This window comes from Cervus canadensis, chromosome 1 (assembly GCF_019320065.1).
Source record: "Cervus canadensis isolate Bull #8, Minnesota chromosome 1, ASM1932006v1, whole genome shotgun sequence".
Classification (NCBI taxonomy): Eukaryota; Metazoa; Chordata; class Mammalia; order Artiodactyla; family Cervidae; genus Cervus; species Cervus canadensis.
The window spans coordinates 19,154,984-19,178,988 of NC_057386.1; the positions used below are offsets into that span (position 1 = coordinate 19,154,984).

Consider the following 24,005-nt stretch of genomic DNA (forward strand, 5'->3'; position numbering starts at 1 on the left):
GTTCACCTTTAATCTCAGTATATAACCAAAATTTGCTATTCTGCTTTGACTTCATCCTTTGGAAAACTGAGTTGTTAAGTGTGTTCTTCAATGACATTTCTGAACTTGTATGTGATGGGTAATCATGTGGCCACATATTTTGCCATCATATCTTGTCAGTTATAACATCAGTTACACAAACAAGGCATGTCATACCAATTTATTAGTATATGTGAATATTGTTTTTCCGTGGAGATAAACATTCCCAATGTACCTTGGAGTAAAATTTTCCTGTATGCTCTATGTGTTGAAATTATTGTGTCAAGGTTAAATTTTTCTAAGAATGAATGATGAATGTGAAAACCAATAGTTCTATGTACAAAAATAGTGTACAACTTTCAAATGGTGATACAAAGAAATAGGTGAGCAACTATGTAAATATCAAAGAGCGTGTTGACTAAATCAGTGCTTCTCAAACTTAGAGACTATCTAGAAAGTTGGGGCGAGGAGAACTTATTCTCCAGACATCTGATTGGATAGGTCTCTGCACCAGCCCAAGAATTTTCCTTTAGAACAAGTTCCAAGGTGACAATGATGCTGCTGGTCTGAGGACCTACACTGAGTAGCACCAAGTGAGAAAACTTTGCAGAAAATATCATAGTCTTTTTGAAGTGTGAAACAATTATGAAAATATAAATGATAATATAAAGCAAAATGATAGTTGTGCTGTGCTTAATCACTCAGTCATGTCCGACTCTTTGTGACCCCATGGACTGCAGCCCACCAGGCTCCTCTGTCCATGGGCATTCTCCAGGCAAGAATACTTGAGTGGCTTGCCATGCCCTCCTCCAGGGGATCTTCCCAACCCAGGGATCAAACCCAGGTCTCCTGCATTGCAGTGGATTCTTTACTGTCTGAGTCTCCAGAGAAGCCCAAGAATACTGGAGTGAGTAGCCTACCCCTTCTCCAGGGGATCTTCCCAACCCAGGAATCAAACCAGGGTCTCCTGCATTACAGGGGTATTCTTTACTGTCTAAGTCACCAGGGAAGCCCAAAACTGAGATATGGAGAGATAAAATAAATTTTCTAATGTCATACAGTAGGTAAGTAGCAGATCTGGAATTGACCCCAAGGCCCCACTCCCTTTTCTACACACACACCTGCAGGGCTATTGGGAAAAAAGAAGGAAGATGAAAGGAAGGAAAAAAGGATTTTACAATAGATATTGTCCCAATTTTTCAGCCCATTGTAATATCTCTTTTGGGAGTGCTTCTGGGTAAGATGGAACAGTTCATAGCAAGCCAACACTTTCTCCAGGAAGAGCTAGAAAAGTCAGATAAACTGCAGAACTAACATTTATAAAAGCATTAGATGTGGACAAAATTGTAATTCTAGAAGACACATGCACCTCTACGTTCATAGCATAATTCACAATAGCCAAGACAAGGAAACAACCTAAATGGCATCCACAGATGAATGGATAAAGAAGATGTGGTATATACACATACAATGGAATATTACTCATCCATAAAAAAGAATGAAATAATGCTGTACACTGCAACATAGATGTAGCTAGAGATTATCATACTAAGTGAAGTCAGAAAAAGAAATACCATATGATATAACTTATATGTCAAATCTAAAATACGACACAAACGAGAACACACTTGTGGTTGCCATGGGGGAGGAGGGTGGGATAAGGAAGTACTGGGAGTTGGGAATTAGCAGAAGCAAACTGTTATATATAAAATGGACGAACAACAAGGTCCTACTCTATAGCACAAGGAACTGCGTTATGGCTTAATTCTTTCAGTATCATGAATTAAACCATAATGGAAAAGAATATAAAAAAAGAATAGTTACATGTTAACACAACACTATAAATTAACTAGACTTCCAAAAGAAAAGCATTAGAGAGCTGCAGAAGTTCTCTAGACAGACTAATGTTCTGGGGGCTAGAGGGGGATTTTATAGAAATGACTGAAAGTCTATAGCTCCTTTTCCCCTGGGAGCATTCATGAATTCTGAGCAGGACCAAACACTGATAATCTGGGCTCATCCTAAACAGAGGGCTTTGTTGCCAAGCAGAAAAACCATTAGAGCTTCCAACAGTCACATAAGAACCAGAAAATCAAAATGAGAGACTTTAGGGACCTCCCATATGCAGCCAGTTTCTCCTCCAAACCCATGCTGAATTCCAAAGGTATGCAGGGAGGAAAGCTAAAAAGAGACACTGACAAACCTCTGAAAAGCAAAGCAGAAATTCTTATATTTCTCTTGGTGTTGAGGACACAATCTGCCAGGCCTCAGCTGGAAGCTGAGGATGGTCACATTTAAAAATAGGGCAAATCCAAGGTGCGCTGAATCTCATCAAATCTGTAATACAGCCTCACCCCCCCAAGACCCCCATTGGATTAATGGGACTGGCCACACTTTGTGTCTTACAGAGCTAGAATAAACTGTCTCTCGTGGAAAACAACCATTTTGTGGAGACTTTACAGTGCCTAGATACATAATTTCTAGCACACAATAAAAAATTACTACCTATGTGAAAAGACAGAAATATATGACTGATAATCAAATGAAAAAAATACACAATAGTAGATTCGCAGTAGCATCGACTGTGAATTCACAGTAGAAGACAAAGGTTTTTAAATAATTATTTTAACAGGTTTAGAAAATAGAAAATATACAAAATAGATGAAAAATGGAGAATTTTAACAGGGAATAGAAAATTTTAAATTAAGTGGTTATTTGATAACAAAAAAATCAAATGGACACTGAAAATAAGAAATCGATGGATGGGTTTACTAGCTATAACAGAGACAGGGTAAATGCACTGACATACAAGTCAATATCTCTTTTGAGAGGAACAAAGGAATTGGAAAAGAATATTCCTAAATACCTCCCTACTTCTCCTCCCAACCCCCACAAACTCATTCCATTTCCTGCCTTATATATATGTTAGTCACTCAGTCGTGTCCAACTCTTTGCAATCATGTGGACTATAGCCCACCAGGCTCCTCTGTCCATGGAACTCTCCAGGCAAGAATCCTGGAGTGGGTTGCCATTTCCTTCTCCAGGGGATCTTCCCAACCCAGGGATCAAACCTGAGTCTCCCACATTGCAAGCAGATTCTTTACCATCTGAGTCACCAGGGAAATTTCAGCTTTATAATTTTAGGTGATATTTTTTAGGAGTAACTGCAACAGATATTGTTGTTGCTGTTACTATTATTTTTATTTTGAAATAATTTTAGATTTACCAAAGAATTGTAAAGATAATAGAAAGAGTCCCTGCAAATCTTCACCCAGTTTCCTCTAGGATATATATATATTTTTAGCAAGTACTAAACCTTTGGGCAAGTAAAATGATCCTCGGTTTTTATTTCCTCTTATGTCAAATTAAAAGGTTGGATCATATTCTTTAAGATCTCTTCCAACTCTAATAACCTATGATCTAAATTGAAGATATATTTTAAATTCTGCCTAGTGGCCACTAAAAGATAATGAAGATGATGATTAATATTTTATATGCATGAGCTATTATTACTATGTGCCTACACTCTCCATGCATTATCCATCATTTAATCCTCACAAAACTGAACCTATGGGCTAGGTTCTATTATGATGTCCATTTAAGAGATGGAGAAACTATTCACACAGACATTATGAATTGGTGGAAGTCCTACAGCTCTCTATGCTGTGATAAAGGCACTAGATTAACTCAACCAACCCAATTGTAATGAGTATTTACCTGGAGAGGGTGAGGGGAGAAATGAAAGAGTGGAAATAGAAGAAGGAATTGGGGTAGTCGTGGTATAAGAGAAATGGTCCTTGGGACTTCCCTGGTGGTCCAGCACTTAAGAATTTGCCTGCCAATGCAAGGAACAGAGGTTCAATCCCTGGTCTGGGAAGATACCACACGACACGGAGCAACTAAGCGCACATGCCACACCTACCGAGCTCGTGCGCCCGGGAGACCACGCTCTCCAACAAGGGAAGCCACCACAACGAGAAGCCCACGCACCGCAACTAGAGAAACCAACAAAGACAGCACAGCCAAAAAACAAATGCAATTAATTAAATTAAATAAAAATTAAAATGAAGGACTGCATAGTTATGCAAGATACGGACCCTGAGGGAGGCTAAGTGACCTCCCTGATATTTTTTAAAAAGACAGAGAGAAATGGCCTTTGGTTTAGAATAAGCAGTCCCATTTTAAGCTCCAGCTCCACCATGTTTTGGCTTTGGGACTTGAAGCAATTCATGTCAAGTGCTCTAAACTTCAGTTTCTACATCCCCCAAATAAGGGAAATTCTATAATAGTAGCTGCTATAGACTAGATGTTTCTATCTGCCCCCCACCAACACACACTCAAAATTTATGTTGAAACCCTAATCCCCAGTGTGATGGTATTTAGAGGTGGGGCCTTTGGGAGGTAATTAAGGCTAATTAGGTCATGAGGGTGGGGCCCCATGATGGGATTAATGCCCTCATTAAAAGGAAGAGACACAAAATCTCTATCTTGGCCACGTGGGGATGCACAAGAAGGCATCTCTTTGCAACTCACGAAGAATCAAATCAGCCAGCACCTTGATCTTGGACTTGCCAGCCTTCAGATCTGTGAAGAATAATGTTGTGTGTCTAAGCCACCCAGTCTACAGCATCTTTTTTGTAGTACCCTAAGGTGGCTCAGTGGTGGAGAATCCACCTGCCACTGCAGGAGACCTGGGTTCGATCCCTGGGTCGGGAAGATCTCCTGGAGGAGGGCATGGCAACCCACTCCAGTATTCTTGCCTGGAGAATCCCAGGGACAGAGGAGCCTGGCAGGCTACAGTCCATGGAGTTGAAAAAGAGTCAGTCCTGATTGAGCAACTGAGCATACGCACAGCCCAAACTGACTATGGGGGCTAACACCTACAGGACATACTGTGCGCCTGGCTTGCTCCAGGTTTCTTCATTCATTGCACAAGTATTTTTTGCAAACTTCTCTGTGTCAGGCACTGTTCTAAATGCTCCAGACACTCAGCAAACAAAACCAGATCCCTCCTTTCTATAGCTTATGGTTTAATTTGGAGAGATGAGCAATAAACAAGTAAACCATTAGTCCTTACAAAAACTATACAGAGTAGGTACTATTATTAGCCTCCTTATTTAAACAAGGAAACTGGGGCAGAGCAGGTAAGGGGATTTGCTCACTCCCACAGCTGGGAAGTAATAAAAACAGATTCAAATGCAGACTGTTTGGCTCCAGAGGCCACACACTCCACATCTACACTGTTCTGCCTGTGTGGTAGTGGTTTCACAAGAATCTTGTGAGAATCTAGTGAGAGAAATGTACTAAAACTCTTTGCAGGACTTCCCTGGTGACCCAGTGGCTAAGACTCCACATCCCCAATGCATGGGGCCCAAGTTTGATCCCTAGTCGGGGAACTAGATCCTGCATGCTGCAACTAAGACCCAAGCACAGCCAAATAAATAAAAACAGTTTTTTTAAAAGTCTCCTTGTAAACTGTAAAGCACTGTACACACACTGGAGCTGGCTGGCCAGGACCTGCAGAGGCAATGACTGTGGTGGGAAAGTACCTCCAGTGTACTGCTCACTATGAGGCCCCTTCAATTCCAGAATTCTCTGGGATGCTCCTGACGTGAGTGGTGAGGGGCTGGCAGGCATGCAAAATAATGAATTTGGCTGCCTTCCTGGTGGTTCAGATGCCCCACAGAGACACAGCCTGAAACACTACCTTGATCTTCACTCATCTTATTTTGGGTCGCCATCCTGTCAGAAGAGAAGTCCCGTAGGCAGAGTGACTCAGGCTGGTGAGTCATGCACCCTGCCAACCTCCTCCATATACCAGCATCCCTCAGGCGAGGGAAAGAGAGGAGAGCTTGTGCCCACCTGCACCCAGTGTCAAGAGCTGGGGCTAGGGAAGCGAGGACTTCCCTTCAGGCAAGACAGAAGGCTCTCTATAGTCACTCACAGACCCTCACCCACACACAACACACACACACACACACATGAAACAGTCTCCTGCCACAAAGAGGTACTTGTCAATCCTTCCTTAGAAAAGGGCCCTCGGACTTCCCTGGTGGTCCCTTGGTTAAGACTCTGTACTTCCACTGTAGAGGGCACAGGTTCGATCCCTTGTTGGGAAAGTTCCACAGGCCACATGATGCAGCCAAAAAAATAAGAAGTCCCAGTAGCTACTGGCTGGCTGAGTGAGTGCATAAGTGGAAGGACAATTAACAGATCACATTTGCAAAGCGATTAACAGCTTACAAACAGTTGTCCCATATACTAGTTCATGTAATCTTGAAAAAAGAATGAGGTGGGTATCACCCGAATCCCAAATATATAAATAAAAATACTGATGCTCAGAGAATTACCGTCAACTCTTCAAAGTCTCACAGCTGATTAAGGGCATTTACTGAATGAATGAATGAGTTGGTGAATCAGGATCTGAAACCACATTGTCTTCTCTGAATTCAGTTACTCTCTTTACCATATATGATGGCACTCTCCTCATGAAGAATTAAACACAGTCTCAGGTGGCTCAGATGGTAAAGAATATGCCTGAAATGTGGGAGACATGGGTTCAATCCCTGGGTCGGGAAGATCCCCTAGAGAAAGGAATGGCAACCCAGTCCAGTATTCTCACCTGGAATTCCATGGACAGAAGAACCTGGCGGGATACCATCCACCAGGGGTCTATAAGAGTCAGACACGACTGAGAGACGAACACTTTTCCTTTTTCCTCTGAGGGAGGGAAGTAGTGATAATCAGGCAGTTCAGGAAGATGTCCTGCAAACCAGTGTCACCTTCTCAGCTGATGCCTTTCCACAGAGAGAATGACCCACCCTCTGAGTCCACCAAGTTCGTGCTCTGGCAGCCACCCCAGACCATACTGTCATAACATTTTCACTTACAGACTCACCCCATTTAGGCTGTGAGCCCTGAGCTTTGTGCATCTCTGGGTCCCCAGCATCTCTGGCATCAGCCAGGTAATGAATAAATGAATGAAGTATGTGGCAGAACTCCTTATATTCTCCAAAACAGCAGTAATCTGACCCCCAAGATTCCATACAATAGTTTGGTAGCAAGAAGATGTACAGGGCCAGTTCTGAAAATCCAAAATCTGCCTCTTCTCCTTGCCCCCACCCACCTCCCTCTGTCTCCCTTAGAAAGCCCACTAATATTTAGGAGGCTAATATCAACAGAGCAATCTCCACTTTCAGAGAACAAAAGAGGACAAGGACATCCCAACTGCTCCACCCCAGACATCCCAGAGAGCTAAATTCTCTTTCTCCCTCAAAAGGGCCCACATAGCATGCTTCCACCCACGACTTGGCTCTCCCACATACACACATACCCTTTTCTACCTCCCTGCAGACAGCCTGCTGCTGCCACCTTCCCACCCAGTCCTCAGCTATCAGAACTCTGAACACCCAAAAAGGGAAAAGCAATTTGTGCTGAGAGAAGATAGAGCCAGGGAGGAAGGGAAGGGCTGTTTGCTGCCAGCTGACGTCCTGCAGACTGAGCTGCCTGCGTCTGTGCCAAGGGTGTGGCCACCGGCAAAATCTGATCAAGACGGAGACGGAGAGAGAGAAATGTATACTGACTCCTACAGCACTTTCTGAGTTCTAGCTTAAACTGTCCTGAATTGGCCTCACCGAGAGAGAGGGTGATATCAAAGGCTGGGGACTTTCCTGGTGGTCCAGCGGTTAAGAGTGTGTTTCCATTGCAGGGGACGTGGGTTCGATCCCTGGTCGGGGAACTAAGCTCCTGCATGCCACCTGGTGAGGTCAAAAACAAACCAACAAACCAAAGGCTCACTCATGATGAAGGATGGTCGGTCATACATTCATTCAACAAACATTTACTGGGCATACTACATGCCAAGCAGCACAATCAGCACAGGGATGCAGCTGTGAAAGACAGCACACCTGTCCTGGGAAAACTCACACTGGAGCGGGAGAGATAGACAAGTAAACAGGCAACTGTTCTGCAGAGAGATCAGAGGAAAGGAAGAGACACTGGGCACAGTAAGAGGTCAGAGGAGGGGCACCTCACCCAGACTCAGGAGCGAAGAGGTAGTCAGGGAGTCTGCCTGGAGGAGGCCACACCCAACACACTGAGTCAAGAGGAACGAGGAGGAATCAGATCAGTGATCATGGGAGGAGAGGCATTTCTGGGCAGCAGGAACAGCCTGTGCAAAGACCTGGGGCTGACACAGAGAGAACCCTGCTGGCATGGGCCATGATCTGGAGCAGCCCAGTGAGGGGCTAAGCAGAGGAAAGGTCAAAAGAGGAGTGCCTTTGTCGCAGATGTTAAGGAGTTTGGATGTTGTTTTCCAAGACAGCTGGGCTTTCATCAAAAGGCTTAACAGGAAGAGGTGACTGACCCAGTCTGCATTTTGGAAAAATGAGTCTGGCAACCAAGTGGGGAAGAGAGTCCCAGGGTTCAATAGGGGGAAGTAAGGGACTTTTCTGGGGGTTCAGTGGTTAAGACTTCACCTTCCAATGCAGGGGGTGCAGGTTCAATCCCTGGTTGGGGAGCTAAGATCCCATGTTTCAGGGCCAAAAATAAAAAAATAAAACAGAAGCAGTATTGTAACAAATTCAATAAAGACTTTTTTAAATGGTCCACATTAAAAAAAAAAAAAAAAACTTAAAAAAAAAAAAAAAGATGGGCAAATAAGAGAACACCAAGGAAGCTAGGGTTGTAACCCAGTGAGAAATGATGAGAACTTGAATTTAGGATGATTCTGAGGGCAGGAGGAGGAAGACACAGATCTGAACAGGATCTAAGAATTAGACTTCCTGGACATGGTGACCAGCAAGGGAATTTGGGGGTCAGGGGAGGGAGAGGAAGATGATGCCCAGGTCCTGTTTTTGGTGTTGAGTGAATCAGATGAGCATGCCTTAAATAGAGTTGGGGAATCTGAGCAGAGGAGAAATTTTGGGCTGGAAACAGACAAGTTCAACATGGAGACTCTTGAGTTTAGCAAGATCTCTCTTGCAGACATCCAGATGCAGCATGGGGTGGAGGTAAGGTGTGGGGCTAGAGATGAACACAAGAGCTGATGCATACCTGCTGTGGTTAAAATTCTGGGTGTGGATGAGATCGTTGGAGAAGAATTTGCACATCTGAGAGTGTATAGACTCTGTCTTCCTGCCCCCAGGCAAGATGGGCTGAGATAATGTAAGTGAAAGTGCTTGGCCTGACACATGGGTCAGAATGGATGCTCAGTAAATTGCAGTTGAATGAACAGCAGGTCCAGAATCATGAAGAATCATTTAGTCTAATGTTTTGCTTCCCAGGTGGCGCTAGTGGTAAGGAACCTGCCTGCCAATGCAGGAGACATAAGAGACGAGGGTTCAATCCCTGGCTCAGGAAGATCCCCTGGAGGAGGGCATGGCAATCCACTCCAGAGAATCCCATGGACGTAGGGACCTGGTGGGCTACAATCCATAGGATCACAAAGAGTCGGACACAATTGAAGCAACTTAACTACAATGTTTTGCTTCAGAATACAATCAACATCATTCCCCTCTTTCTTTCAAAACTTTCAGTCCTGTTATCTCTCCTTTTTTTTTAAAATCCTATCATCTCTTGATCCTAATTGAAAAGTTCCACACCTCATACACATTCTTCCTATCAGATTCCAGTCTTTGAGTCCTGATCATCTTGCTCGCTATATTCACCAACTGCTCACCCTCTCTCCCTGCCTCCTACACTCTCCCTTTGCTGATATTTTTAAACTGTTTATTTTCAGATACTCTTCATCACTGCCATCAGCTGCCTATTTGAGATATTTTCATCAAATATTGTATTTGTGTAGTTAAATCGTAACTTTTTGTACAGGAAAGCAATGACACAAGTAATCCAAAAAAAAATGATCAGTTTAAATGACTCTTAATTGGGTTGGGCTTCAGTCGTTGCATCTGAATATGGGTTTATTAGATAATCCAAAAGTCAAATTCGGACAAAATGGCCATATTAGGGAAATTGATCCAAGAGGAACTTGCTTAGAACTTGCCCAATTGTTCCATTCCAAAGCCTTCAACATGGCACCCAGACTTCTACCTATCCATCTTTCTATCCTCCTATCCATTCCATCTAACAATCTTCCCATCCATCTATCCTCCAAATCCATCTGTCTGTCCGTCCATCCATCCATCTATCTAAAAACACCTTCTGAATGCCTGCTCTAGTCCAGACACTTCACCAGGCGCTGTTGTTCAGTCGCTGTCATTTCTGACTGCAGCATGCCAGGCTTCCCTGTCCTTCACCATCTCCCAGAATTTGTTCAAATTCATGTCCATTGAGTCTGTGATGCCATCCAACCATTTCATCCCCTGTTATCCCCTGCCTTCAATCTTTCCCAGCATCAAGGTCTTTTCCAAAGAGTCCAGCTTTCCATCAGGTGGAAAGTATTGCACTAGGTGCTGAGGGCTATGAAAATAAATGTAACATGGAACTGAGAGTCTCCCAATCCAAGTGGGAGACTCAAGATTAAATGCTCTAAAAGAAGAATTAGAAGAGAAGGCATAATAACTCTTTCCAGAAGAATCGGGGAAGGCTTCACAAGAAAGGCTCTGATGGAGGAGAAAATTTTGGAAGGGGATAATTGTACCTCTCACAGGGATACAGGACAGAGGGGCAAGATTTACACCCTAGTATACAGGCCACACCTGGGCATGGGGAGTCTAACCACAGGACTTCAAACCATGTCCCCTCTCTTCGCCTCTGTATATTCATCATTATGTCAAAGGGTTTGTAATGCCCTTTTCTAACTATGCTCCACTGAAGGCAGAGTAACCAGCTGTCTCTGTTTGCCCTGGTTTGGGAGATTCCTTGGGATTTGGGAGTTTTGATGCTAAAACAGAACAGATCCAGGATGCTGGTCACTGTAACTGAAGGGTGATCCTCACAGATACCATCGGGAGCTCATAGAGGCAGGAAGCAGAGGAGGCAGGACTCAGGGTGGAGGACGGTCCAGGGTACTCAGATCTCCCACTTCTCCTCTCACCGGATCAGTCATGATGCTTTTTACACATGGAGTTTCTTTGTTAGATTTTGTTGGAAGAAACATTGCTGTTAGTTTTTTAAACAGTTTGAAAACCATTGGACTGAATGGTCTCTAGTGTCCCTACCAGTCTTTTGAAATTAAAATTATGTATCTATGGGAAGTTGATTTTTATCTCTCCTTTCCATCATCCTACCTTGTATTTTTTTCCCCCTTTGTCTAATGAGAGGCACAGTGGCCTATAAGACAGATATAAGTATTTTGGCTCAAAAGTCTTCCTTCCTATAGGACTTTTAGAAGCTCTAAAATAAATGAGAAAATACTAAGCTAAATTAAAATTGAGGGGATTTTGCGTCAAGGTTTCTTTTTTGATATGGACTATTTTTTAAAGTCCTTATCGAATTTGTTACAATATTGCTTCTGTTTTATGTTTTGTTTTGTTTTTTTTTTTTTTTTGGCTGTGAGACATGCAGGATCTTAGCTCCCTGACCAGGAGTCAAACCCATACCTCCTACATCAGAAGGAGAAGTCTTAATCACTGGACCACCATGCAAATCCCAAAATTGAGTTTTAAAATCCATACCATTCCAGCCTAAAGGAAGGTATCTTTCGTTTTATATCTTTCTCTCTCTCCACCTAGCATCACTTGTTCTGAAATTATATCTCTGGGGATAAGTTTGGTGATTGGGGGACAATTGTTCAATTGTGTCCAACTCTGCAACCCCATGGACTATAGCATACCAGTTTCCTCTGTCCTCCACTATCTCCCAGAGGAGAGTTTCCATGTCACATTTATTTTCAAATCTCTCAGCACCTGGTGCAATACTTTCCACCTGATGCGAAGAGCCAACTCTTTGGAAAAAACCCTGATGCTGGGAAAGATTGAAGGCAGAGAACGACAGAGGATGAGATGGTTGGATGGCATCACCGACTCAATGGACATGAGTTTGCTCAAATTCATGTCCATTGAGTCGGTGATGCTATCTAACCATCTCATCTCTGCCACTCTGTTCTTTTGCCTTCAATCTTCCCCAGCATCAGGGTCTTTTTCAATGAGTGTGCTCTCCACATTAGGTGGGCAAAGTACTGGAACTTCAGCCTCAGCATCAGTCCTACCAATGAATATGCAGGGTTGATTTCCTTCAGGATTAACTGGCTTCATCTTCTTGCAGTCCAAGGGACTCCCAACAGTCTTCCCCAACACCACAGTTCAAAAGCATCAGAATTCAGTGTTCACCCTTCTTTATGGTCCAGCTCTCACATCCATACAAGACTGCTGGAAAAACCATAGCTTTGACTATACAGACCTTTTTCAGCAAAGTGATGTCTCTGCTTTTTAATACGTAGAGACAAGGGGACAATGAATCACCCTAAAGAATCTCTTCTTTTTCAAACAAACAAACAAAAAAACCCCTCTTGTTTCAGGGTGGGACCACGAGCTGAGAGGGGACCATGAGAAGCAGTTGGAAACAACATCCCAGCTCTCCCTCCCATTTCACCTCCCTCTGGCAGCTCTAATTGAGGCCTGTCACAGGGAGAGAAGCCAGCTGCAAATTGCATTCATCAACGAATTACCGCAATTACAGCCCCAGCCCCAGCCTAATGGGGGTGACACGTCCGGTCAGGCAGTCCCTTCCTCTGATTCAGAGATGCCAAATGCTTTGGACTGCCAGGGTCACTTTCCCCAATCCAGACCCAATGCTTTATCCTGGCCCCACACCCTGCCTTCTGTCAATACAGTAGGAAGGATGAATGCTCCCCCAAACTCCTCCCAGGTGCTTCCATCTATCAACTTTCACTGAAATTCACCCAGCAATCTAGGGCCTAATCCCCTGCTGTTTTTTTTTTTTTTTTTTTTTTCTTTTTGGCCTTGCCTCACAACATGCAGGATCTTAGCTCCCATGCCCCCTGCAGTGAAAGCTCAGAGTCTTAACCACTGGACCTCCAGGGAAGTCCCTCTGCTGCTGTTTTTTAAGCTGAGTTTCCTCCAGATTTGGTCCTTGGAAGAATCGATTTGCTGACAGTTCAAGGGCCTTTTAAGAATGTTTTCCTTGTTGGCAGAGGGCCAGCCCACCTTCTCCATTCCTCCTGCCCACCCTGACACACAGGGCCAGGTCTAGGGTGAGGCTCAGATGAAACCTGTGGAGGTGTAGTGGAAGTGTCACCTCCCAGAGGGAGAAGTATGTGGCCACCCACATCTGTCCGCAGCTGCTTCCTCACTCCCTTCCCTGGAACCAGCAGTCCTGGTTTCAACAAGAGGGGTGTGTGTGTGTGTGTGTGTGTGTGTGACAAACCACAGGAAATCCACATGCTAGAGACAGGAGGGTTATGGAGCGCCTGATACTGCATCCCTCTGTGTGATTTGGGGTATGAAAACACAACCAAATGCCCTCAGAGAATTCTTTCTTTTTCTCTCCCTTGCTTTTTTGATGAGAATTCTGGCATCTCTACAAACAGGGCTGTGCCAGAGAAAAGCGAGGTTCAGAGGTCAGTCCATCCATCCCCCAGCCTCTGACCAGAAACAATCATCTCTTCCTTTCTCCCAGTCTCTGTTTGAATTTGAGAGGGGACAAGGAAAGGAGGTGTCTTTCCAGTGCTGAAGTTTTTAAGGAAGCCAGCCCAGATTCCACCCTTTCCTTCCAGAGAATGTATCCTGTGATGTTTAAGTAGGAGTCAAGCCTTGAGAATGAATTTCTCCTGAAGTGTCCTTGTTCCAAGAAAGGAGGTGGGGATGGGTACACCTAGTAAAGGAAGCATGCAACAGAAGGGATTTGAGTCAAATGTCCCCCGGGACCCCAAAGTTTTCTCTCTAGGGGAACAGTGGGGTTCAACTGACCCATTGACAAGGAAAGAGGTCAACATGGGCAACCCAGTACCCCAACTTCCTGGAGGCTTTCAAAGAAACTCAGCATTTCATTCTGAGTTTCAGAAGAGAAAGGGCAGCTCAGAGGCAGGAACCAAGGATGCTGGGGGTAGGGAGGGACCAAGAAACAGAGAGAGAAACAAGGCGGGACGAGGGCAGATAAGGGCTGAGGTTGAGACCCAGAGGGAGAGTAGAAAGAGGATGGGATTGCCAAACACAGGCAGCAATCAGGGCTCTGGCGTGCCCAGGTCAGCGACTTCTTCTCCTCTCGGTCTACACCCTGAGTGGATGCCTTGATGCCCCGCCCAGGCCCCTCTACTGGCTGTGAGTGCTGGTTCCAATGACTCCAACCATTTGTGGTGGCCTCTTCTCTGGAGACCTGAGCAACCAGCAGCCTATTAACTGACTGATGGGATGGGGGAAGGGTACCAAAGACCAGCTTCCCTCCCTCAGGGGGCTCCTCTCTGTGGTTTCAGGCTCCATCCAGAGCTTCCCTACTGGGTGAAGTCCAAATCAGACTCCAGCTGTGAGAGGGGGCTTTTGCTGAGCCCCTCTCCTGCCCCATCCTGCTTCCCTCTCTCCTCTTCTCCTGAGACTTTGCCCTCAATAAACCTTGTGCCTCTGAATCCCTGTCTCAGGCTCTGAAGCGAGGATCTAGAATCTGTCTCTGAGTACAGATTATACCTTTAGCTCCAGTGCCAAGGAAGGTGTATCTGTGCACAATAAAACTAAACCTTAAGATATTATAGGCGATTTTTTTGAAAGAACGAGTGATTGGATTGATGCTCTGGGTGGGAGACAAGAGGGTGGAGGGTTTTATTGTAGAACTGACCTCTCCCACTACAAATACACACACATTCAGGCCACCTGCTAATGTTTGTGCAAACTCAGGAGCAGATAATCCAGATCCCCCAGCTGGCATCTTCCCCTTCAGTAGCTCCTGCCTGAGCTCTCTTTCTGCTCCAGGGGTTGGGAGAGGGCTGGGCTGAGGAAGGCAGCAAGTGATGGGAAGATGATGAAACTTCAGTCTATCAACACTGTTGCTACTATCTCAGCAGTATGATGAAAGGTCAAAAGCTATTGAGTAAAATCAGGTTAGGAATTTTCTGTGGATTCTAGTTAAGTGGGCCCCATCAGCAAACAGACAGTTAAAGAGATGGTTTATAGCATGAACACACCCTGATTGAAGCTATAAAATCACCTGCAAAGTAATCAGGTTTGAATCAATGAGAATCATAATTTGATAAGGTGTTTTCAATTAAATTGAGGGAATTCCCTGATGGTCCAGTGGTTAGGACTCAGAACGTCCACTGCAGGGGGCACAGGTTCAATTCTTGGTCATGGAACTAGATCCCACATGCCACAACTAAGAAATTTGAATGCTGCAACTAAGACCCAACACTGAATAAATACATAACTTTTAAATAGTAACAATATTTTTAAAAGAAATTGAATATGAACAACATATGTAATTTAAGAATTTCTGGGAGCCACATTTTTTAAAGGTAAAATGAAGCAGATGAAACTAATTTTAATGAAGCATTTTAACTCACTATATTCAAAAACTCAACATATCTATATAAAAAAGTATTTATGAGATGTATACATTCTTTTTTCATACTGAGTCTTCAAAATCTGTTGTATATTTCACACTTACAGGTCTCAGAGCAGTTACATTTCCCCTGCTCAGTGGCCATGTATGGCTGGTGGCTGCCATGTTGGATATCACAAGCCTAGAACTTGGGAGTCCCTTTCCTATCCCCTGCCCTACACTGGGCTCCTCTGGAGTGCCGAGGCAGATAACGGGATCTAGATACAGTTTGACTATCCTGGGGTGACCTTGGGAGGAGCTGGGGGAGGGGAGTGGTGAACAGACTCTAGGCAGCATCCCAGACCAGGTAACCAATTTCTGGAAAGGGAGGAACGAAACTGTCTGTTAAACCTCAACCTCAGGTCTTGCCTCCTGAACAGTAGATAGGACCAAGAAAGTACTTCCAATCCCATGGTCCTCCAAGCCCCTACTTAATCAGAATACTTAATTCCAGTTCTAAATCTGCTTCTTTTCCTCACCTCCTCCAGGAAACCCTCCCAGATAAACTCCCTAACCTTATCTGATAGTGTCTTTCCTGAATGCTATTAGCATTTATAGACTAAAACAGATTCTTCACTGAGGTGACACCCCAACCCTCCAACTCTTGGGTGGGCACCCCGCATTCCACAGATACAAGGTGATCACCTACTACACTTATGAGTGTGCCTGCCACTGTCCTGGGGATACAGTGGTGTGCAAAATGGAGGAAGGCTTTCCTGTTCAGCCTGGAGATGAAGGCAGACAGTAAACAAACTTAAAAACAAAACAAGGTCATTTCAACAAGAGATAAGAGGAAGACAAAGATCATTAAGGAGTTCCCCATGCCCACCTCCTACTCAGGACCAGAGAAAGAAAACCAGAAAAGATAATTATGTATTCAACCCCCTCCCTTTACAGATGGGTAAACTGAGGTCAGGGGACAAGATATGACTTGGTCAAGGTCACAGAAGTCTTGCTTCGTGGGTTACTTTCTGAGGTGCTGCCTGGTCCAACCGGTGGCTCTGTTCCTCCCCCATTACACTGGAAGAGTTCCAGGGAATGAGCAAGCACTTCTGCCTTCTCTTTCCTGAGGGATAAGAGTCAGCATCTGGAATGGAAAGCAGGGCATGATCTTATAAAAACAAACACAGTCAGAAGCACAAAACCTCACTTTCAGCAATCTTTAAAACCAGCTGTCAGCCCCACCCTACTCCACCAATCTTTTCACCAGATTTATTACAGGGAGATGGGAGGTGCTAAAGAGATAAACCCTCCTTCCTCTCCCTCTTCACCATCACACCACTCTATCCAGGAGGGGCAGAGACCCGGATTAGTGCAGAGACCTGAATGAACTAAATAGAGATGCAGTCCCAAACAGCCCAGGGTAGCTGAGAGATCTGACACTTCACACTTTGGCTTCCGGGTTCTGATTCCGGGAACCCCTGAGTTATAGCGGCTGGTGGGGGGCCCTATAGGATAGTGGGGGGAGGTCCCAGGCCCCAGCTGCCCTCCTTCAAGCTCAAATCTGTTCACATTCCCTTCAGAGCATGTGCTCCTATCTCAGCCTCACTCCCTCCCTGGGCCAAGTCCCAGGGATTTATTTCAGGAACTGTTTCGCCCACTCTGCCTGCCGCCTGTGAGGAGCTGGGTGCTTAGGGTGTCCTCACCATCTGCCCACCTCCATCATCAGCCAAGCACCCCTGGGTGTAGCTCAATCCTCAGGCCTGCAAATCCTCTACCTTCGCTGGTGATTGTATTTCTTACCACCCATAAAGCAAGAGCACTGTGAAGTCTATCCACTTCCACCCTTCCCACTCCTCAACCCCCCAACCCCCACCCCTAATCCCCCACCCCCATCCCTCCACCCCTCCCACCTGCTCAGGCACAGACACACCCTTCAGCTTAAAGAGGCCTTAAAATCTGAGGTTGGAGGACCAGGAGGCTGGTTTAAATTCTCCACCAACACATACACTCAAACACTCTCTAAAGGCACACACACATACTTGGTCACTATCTAGAAAAATTTGAAATAAGTGTACCCTTTGACACAGCAGTTCTAGGAATCATCTTACAGGAAATCTCCAAGTGTACAAAGAAATATATACAAGGAAGTTCATTGCTGGAGACACACTGTGGATTTAACTCATAAATGAAGGTCCATTCATATGATGGAATCTCATGTAGTCATCAAAAAGAATGAGAAAAATCCATATGTCCTGACATTGAATTATGCCCAAGATATAACCTGAACAACAATATGCCTGAGATAATCCCATATGTGTCATATATACATGTGAAAGATTATCTATAAAAATCTGTTCAAAATGTTAAGCTAGCTCTGAAGTTTAGATGATGGCGTGCTCCATTTTCTAAGTTTCCTTCATAACAAAAACCTATAACTTTGGTAATCAAGTGAGGCAGGGAAGAGCAGCAAAAAAAACAACAAACACATTTTTTAAAGGAAGGAGGGATGAACAAACACCCTCCTCTGTCTTAGCTTGGGGAAGAGGTTCCATGACACCCATCTGCAAACTCCCCAGCCAGGTCCTGCAGATGGCCTTGGAAATGTTGGGTGGCTACATACAGACTGCCCATCCCTTATAGCCCATTGCTGGCCTGGGCCTTCCTTACTGCCTTTACTCCCTCCCCTTCCCTGGCCTCCATTCAGAAAAGGTCCGTGTTAGAGAACAGGCTGTCCTGTGTACTCCTAGTTCTTCAGTGGAACTCAGTGCTTCCCAGGCCATGGTGGAGGTGTCCATCTCCAGAAAAACTTGGCATGATGCATGGTCAATGTGAAAGGAGGATGGGGACTTCTGGCCAGATTTGAGGCCAGAGCTCTGCTGGGCTTTGAAGATAAAGTCCCCGCTCTTCAGGAAGGGGAGTGGGGGAGCGGAAAGCTGGCCCCTAATCTAATCAAGGCAGGGAGGGAGGGAAAGAGCTCTGAGGTCCTGGACTTGCTCCCTGTCTCCTATCTCCTGCTGTCTGCTGAGAGAATCCAAAAAGACAGCCTGAGAGGAAGGATCTGGACACACCACTAAGTAGCTTTATCCTCTGGCAAGTCACTGCCTGCTTAAGGAATTCTTTCCTCCCTTTTTGCTACTTTTTTCCTTTCCTTGTTTTGGTCTCGCCAAGCAGCATTCAGGGTCTTTCTTAGTTCCCTGACCAGGGATCGAACCCATGTCCTCTGCAGTGGAAGCACAGAGTCCTAACCCCTGGGCCACCAGGGAAGCCCCTCTTTTTGCTACTTTTTCTTTGCCTTGAGCACACGCAGCATGAGGGGACAGGCGGGGGAATGGAAAGGTGAGAGACCACTGCCATCTTTGCCCTCATGAGGGCTTTGGGGAAGCACAGGGCACCCAGGGAAAACGCCCTCCACCTGGATTTTACCATCCAAACTGTGTGAGACGAGGTGGCTGGGGGAGGGGCTTGCAGCTCCGAAGGGAGCCCCAATGCTGGGTCTGCTGATTTCCTTTAATTTCACCTCACATGCAGTCAGTCCCTGACCTCCACTCCTGGCCCCTGGACATCCTCGGCCCTGAGGGATCCTCTCCCTCAGTACCTATTCAGGGACTCAAAGAAATTCTCCTGGGCTTCCCTCGTGCTCCAGTGGTTGGGAATCCGCCTGCCAAGGCAGGGGACTCGGGTTCCATCCCTAGTTGGGGAAGATTCCACATGCCTCGGGGCAACTGAGCCCATGCGCCACAATTACTGAAGCCCGCACACCCTAGAGCCCATGCTCCATGACAAGAGACGCCACCGCAATGAGAAGCCTGCATACTGCAACTAGAGAGCAGCCCCTGCTTGCTGTGATGAGAGAAAGCCCGAGCACAGCAAGAAAGGCCCAGCACAGCCAAAAATAATAAATAATTTTTTTTAAGGAAGCTTAATAAAGAAGCTAAGACAAATACCGTCAATCCTGATCCCACTCCCATCCCAAGCCAGCTGGCCCAGAGTTCAACACACAGAATCCCTGAGGGGATCACCTCCCTCCCACCTCTCTGTCCCTTTGATGGACTAAGGCAGGAGGATTATTTCAAAGCTCTGGATCCCCACCCAGCCAGAATGTAGCTTTCTAATCAGAATACCCCAGTGCTGCCTTCTCCCTACAACCCCTTCAGGGCCACTGGCTTCTCCACTTCACTGTCACTTGTCGCCAGTATCCTCTCCCTCCACCCCCCAGGTGGTCAGGGCACAGGGCTGTGGGGAAGAGCTGGGACATTCACAGGTCTGGGGACCATGACCCTTCCCCAGGTCTGGAGCATGGTGGGGCAGTGGGGGGAGCAGAAGACAATCTAATAAGATGGGGAGGGAGGATGGTTGGCAGAGCCGTAGAGCTGGCACTGCAGAGGCCTCTCTGCTAGAGATGGGGGAGCACCTCCGCGTTATGTTGCATGCATGCTAAGTCACTCAGTCGTGTCCGGTTCTTTGCAACCCTGTAGACTGTAGCCTGCCAGGTTCCTCTGCCCCTGGGATTCTCCAGGCAAGAATACTGGAGTGGGTTGCCATGCCTTCCTCCAGGACATCTTCCCGACCGAGGGACAGAACCCTTGTCTCTTATGTCTCCTGCATTGGCAAGCGGGTTCTTTAACATAGTCCCCCAAATCCAGAGACCTCAGTCCCCCAGGCGACCAAAAATGGAGAGAGCAGGTCCTTGGAGATTTTAAGACAGAAGAGAGAATTGGGGTGGAATGGGGAAGAAAGATCTCCCAGCAAGAGCTTAGGGTTCTTCCAGCCAGGGCCTCCCCAGCCTGCTCTTGGGCTGCAGGAGAGGACTCTGCCCTGAGGACTGGGACAGATGAATCACAGGTGTGTGTGGACGGGGGCCAGGTAGCACGTGTCCCCAGCAGAACCAGTCCAGCAGCTCTGCCCAGCAGGCCCCAGTGCTGACGCAGACTTGGGCACCCTTCCGGATGGATGCACACCCACCCCCATCCTACCAGGCACCTTGAGGGCTGGGGGAGGGACGGTGCACAAGTTTAGCAAATCTGAACTGGCCCCAACTCAGCGAAATTCCGCTCCTGCCAACTGGCTAGGAAGAAAGGAGTTCCTTAGGAAGGCTCCCCCAGGATGGGGTTGCCAGCACCCCCCCTCTGTCCCCAGATCCTTTCATCTGATTCTGGAGCCAGGACTCTGAAGTGGCTCTTAGGAGCCCTTGTTGGCACAAAGGGTGGCAGCAAGACTGAGGGATTGGAAAGAATTGATGGTGTTTGGCTTTTACTTACAACTCCCACTCAGATTAGGAGGATCTAATTGTCCTCAGACACAGCTGGCCCTCCTGCTGGTGAGGAGGGGGTGGCCTTAAGAGTCTGAGCAGGCCCTCACGACATCAACATTTTATTCTTTCCATCATTGCTAACACTGGTGGCCTACACCAATATCCAGCAGTCCTCACTCCCACCTGGCTCAAACAGCTACTAGATTTCCCCTCTCGTGGGAATAGCTACCATTCCCAGAGCTGGACGACTCAGGGCTTAGTCACAGGTGCCAGGCTGGCTCAATCCAGCACAGGCCTCCCCAGCACCAGTCACTGCCATTGCTGCCAGTGAGCTGCAGTCAGCAGGATTGAGCACATAGAGGTGGCTTCAGACCAGGAGGAAATTACTTTCCATTCTCAGCACATCCCCCAAGGTGTGTGCTGGGTTGGGGGAAGAAATCAGACTAACCACTTGAGTGCTGGGGGTGGGACAGAAGGCCCTTTGAGGACTTACCTATACAGACCTAAGAGGTGGACCCAAGGGCAAGAACATAGGAACACCTGCAAAACTTGAAGTTAAATCTGCAAGGGGACTTTCCTGACAGTCCAGTGGTAAAGAACCTATCTGCCAATGCAGGAGACACAGGTTGGATAGCTGGTCTGGGAAGATTCCACATGCCTTGGGGGAACTAAGCTCATGTACCACAACTACTGTGCCCACACACCCTAGAGCGAGTGCTCCACAAGAGAAACCACAGCAATAAGAAGCCTGTGCACTTCAATGACGAGTAGCCCCCACTCACTGTAACTAGAGAAAGCCCACACACAGCAACAAAGACCCGGCACAGCCAAAAATGATAAGTTTTTTTTTTAATGTCTGCAAGGGGCCAGTTAGTATCAAGTAAGAGCCAGAGGATGAGGGAAGAAAGGGAGAAAGAAGGGACCCCAAAAAGCCCGGCAGAGATCAAGCAATGTGATGTGATGTGTGTGTGTGTGTGTGTGTGTGTGTGTGTATGCGCAACCCCACGAACTGTAGCACACCAGGCTCTTCTATCCACAGATCAGGCAATAACATGGAGTTACTTCAACTCTCTCTAATCCCACCAGCTGCCCCATGAACACACAATCTAATTTTTTAGAAAAGGGCTTGCTTTGCAAATCCAGCTTCAAGATAAGTCCCTCCTCCCAATCCCTGCCTGCCCATCTGGAAATCTTGGACTATCCCTGAGGCAAGGTAAGGAAAGGAAAATGCCAAAACAAGGTTAGAGCTACAGCATCATCAGTCTTTAATAACTTATAGGCAAACGCTAAAAAATAGTTAATAATTATACAGAGGACATACATGGCTTATAAAAATGGTCGTAAGTCTACAAAGGGGGGATTCTTGGCACTTTCATACAAACACAAAAATATAGACAATTATGACTGGCACCCCTAGAAGAGCAACCTAGGGACACCCCTCAGTTGGGGGTGGAGGGGAGCCAAGAGCTAGTTCTCATTTATTCCAAATGCATCCTCCAAGCAACTTTCCTTTGCCCCTAAACACATCTAATCAAAAAGCCAGAGAAGAAAAACAGGAAACAGGGTCGAGGTAGAGTCAGTTTACATTTAAGCCTCCACAGTCCTGCAGCCTCCACTTCCCCAGAAGTGAGGATGAGGGAGAGATGTGAGAACACATCGCATCTCCCGTCGCCCGTCCCGTGCTGCCCCCAAACAGGACCCCTGTTGTGCTTCTTGGTCCTCCATTGAGGCGGACAGGTCCTGCACCCTGGGGCTGAGTGAGGGGCCACAGGCTCCGCCTGGCTGTCCAAGTGTGCAGACCCCTACTGGTGAGGAGGGGCAGCCTCAGGTCACCGTCGCTTCTTGCCTGCCCGGGCAGCCTTCTTCCTCTTGAGGATCATCTCATACAGGCGCTCCAGGCCTGGCTGCAGGCCCAGTCCGTCCACAGCACTGCAGCCCTGCACGTAGGTGAGTGTGGCAGTAGCCAGCTCCCGGACCGCCAGCCTCTTCTCCACCTCGACGGCGCTCAGTGCCCCGGGCTGATCCTGCTTGTTGGCCAGGACCAGCACAGGCACCCCCTGGTTGTCCGAGGCCCGGCTGATTCGGTGGAGCTCCACCTTGGCCTCCTCCAGCCGCTCAGCCTCAGCAGCATCCACCACAAACACCAGGCCATCTGTCCGGCGTGTGTAGGAGCGCCACAGCGGTCGAAGCTTCTCCTGCCCCCCGACATCCCACACTTGGAAGGTGATGCCACGGGACCCCCCCAGGGGCACCCGGATCTTCTCTGTGTTGAAGCCTTTGGTGGGGACGCTCTGGACAAACTCTTTGAACTTGAGGCGGTAAAGAAGGGAGGTCTTTCCAGCTGAGTCCAGCCCAATGACCACAACATGCAGGGCCTGGAAGTGGGGCAAGAAGGAGGTGGTGGGCGCCATCTCAGTCAAATGGTTCCCCATGTTGAACTCTAGCTAAGATGCAGGTCTTGGGGCTCACAGAAGAGGCAGGGAGGAGACCTTGAAATTGCAGGCTTTGGGGATCACAGCTGGGTTATCTGAACAGGGAAAGGTCATGGAAGAAAACAGGAGGATCGATGTTAAATAACAAACATGAAATTTACAGCTTCTTGATCACGTCCTAAATCAGCAACCCACTTTTTAAAATTCCTTTTTAAAAATTTGTTTTCGTTGTGTGTGTGTGTGTGTTTTTTTAAGCAGCTGCAGGTATAACAGAGGCTCTCCCCCGTGCCCTGGGGGCCATGACAGGGGTGATGAGACTGAGAGAAACCCCTAGGACACTGGGACACTGAGGTTGGAGAGAGAGGCCTGGATGGGGGACAGTCAGCTTCCGCGCTTGTGGTATGGCAGCAGGCACCGCGACCCCAGCTCCCCAGGAGAGAATCCTCGGGGGAACCTGCATCTGGGGGGCAGTGGCCTGAAATTAAGAATCAAGGTGCGGGCGCTGAAATTGGAGAGAAAGGCCCACTCCCACTCGCCTTCCACAACCCCACGGTTGACACGCCCCTCCTTACACTGAGACCCCCCTCCCCACTGCCCCGCAACACTCCGCTGCCCGCCTTCCTCCGATCGCCGACTCCAGCTCCCCCTGCCCCGTACCCAGACCGCCTCGGCTCGGCCTGAGGAGCGCCTTTACCTCCCGTCAGCCGCGCTCTCCCCGCTCCCCTCCGGGCCAGCCCCGCTAGTCTCCACGCCGGTCTCCAGCGCGCGGGCACTGCGGAGCTGACAGGGGCACTCGGCCTTAAAACCCGCGTGTGACGTCACGTGGCGTGGGCCAATCAGCGGCCCTGCGGCAGCGAGGCGGGGCGGAGCGTGGAGATCCGCGGATTGCGCTCGGGTCCCCACTGTAATGCGAC

At 47.2% G+C, this 24,005-nt stretch overlaps 1 protein-coding gene across 1 annotated transcript; it reads right to left on the reverse strand.

The window, feature by feature from the left end:
* Positions 1-21,900: 21,900 nt before the first annotated feature.
* Positions 21,901-23,905, reverse strand: ARL4D (ADP ribosylation factor like GTPase 4D). The gene is made up of 2 exons (XM_043467623.1): positions 23,786-23,905; positions 21,901-23,186 (listed from the first exon to the last, which is right to left on the reverse strand). Exon 2 carries the CDS (start codon positions 23,089-23,091, stop codon positions 22,489-22,491), a length of 603 nt encoding a protein of 200 aa, XP_043323558.1. The 5' UTR covers positions 23,092-23,186; positions 23,786-23,905; the 3' UTR covers positions 21,901-22,488.
* Positions 23,906-24,005: the final 100 nt, after the last annotated feature.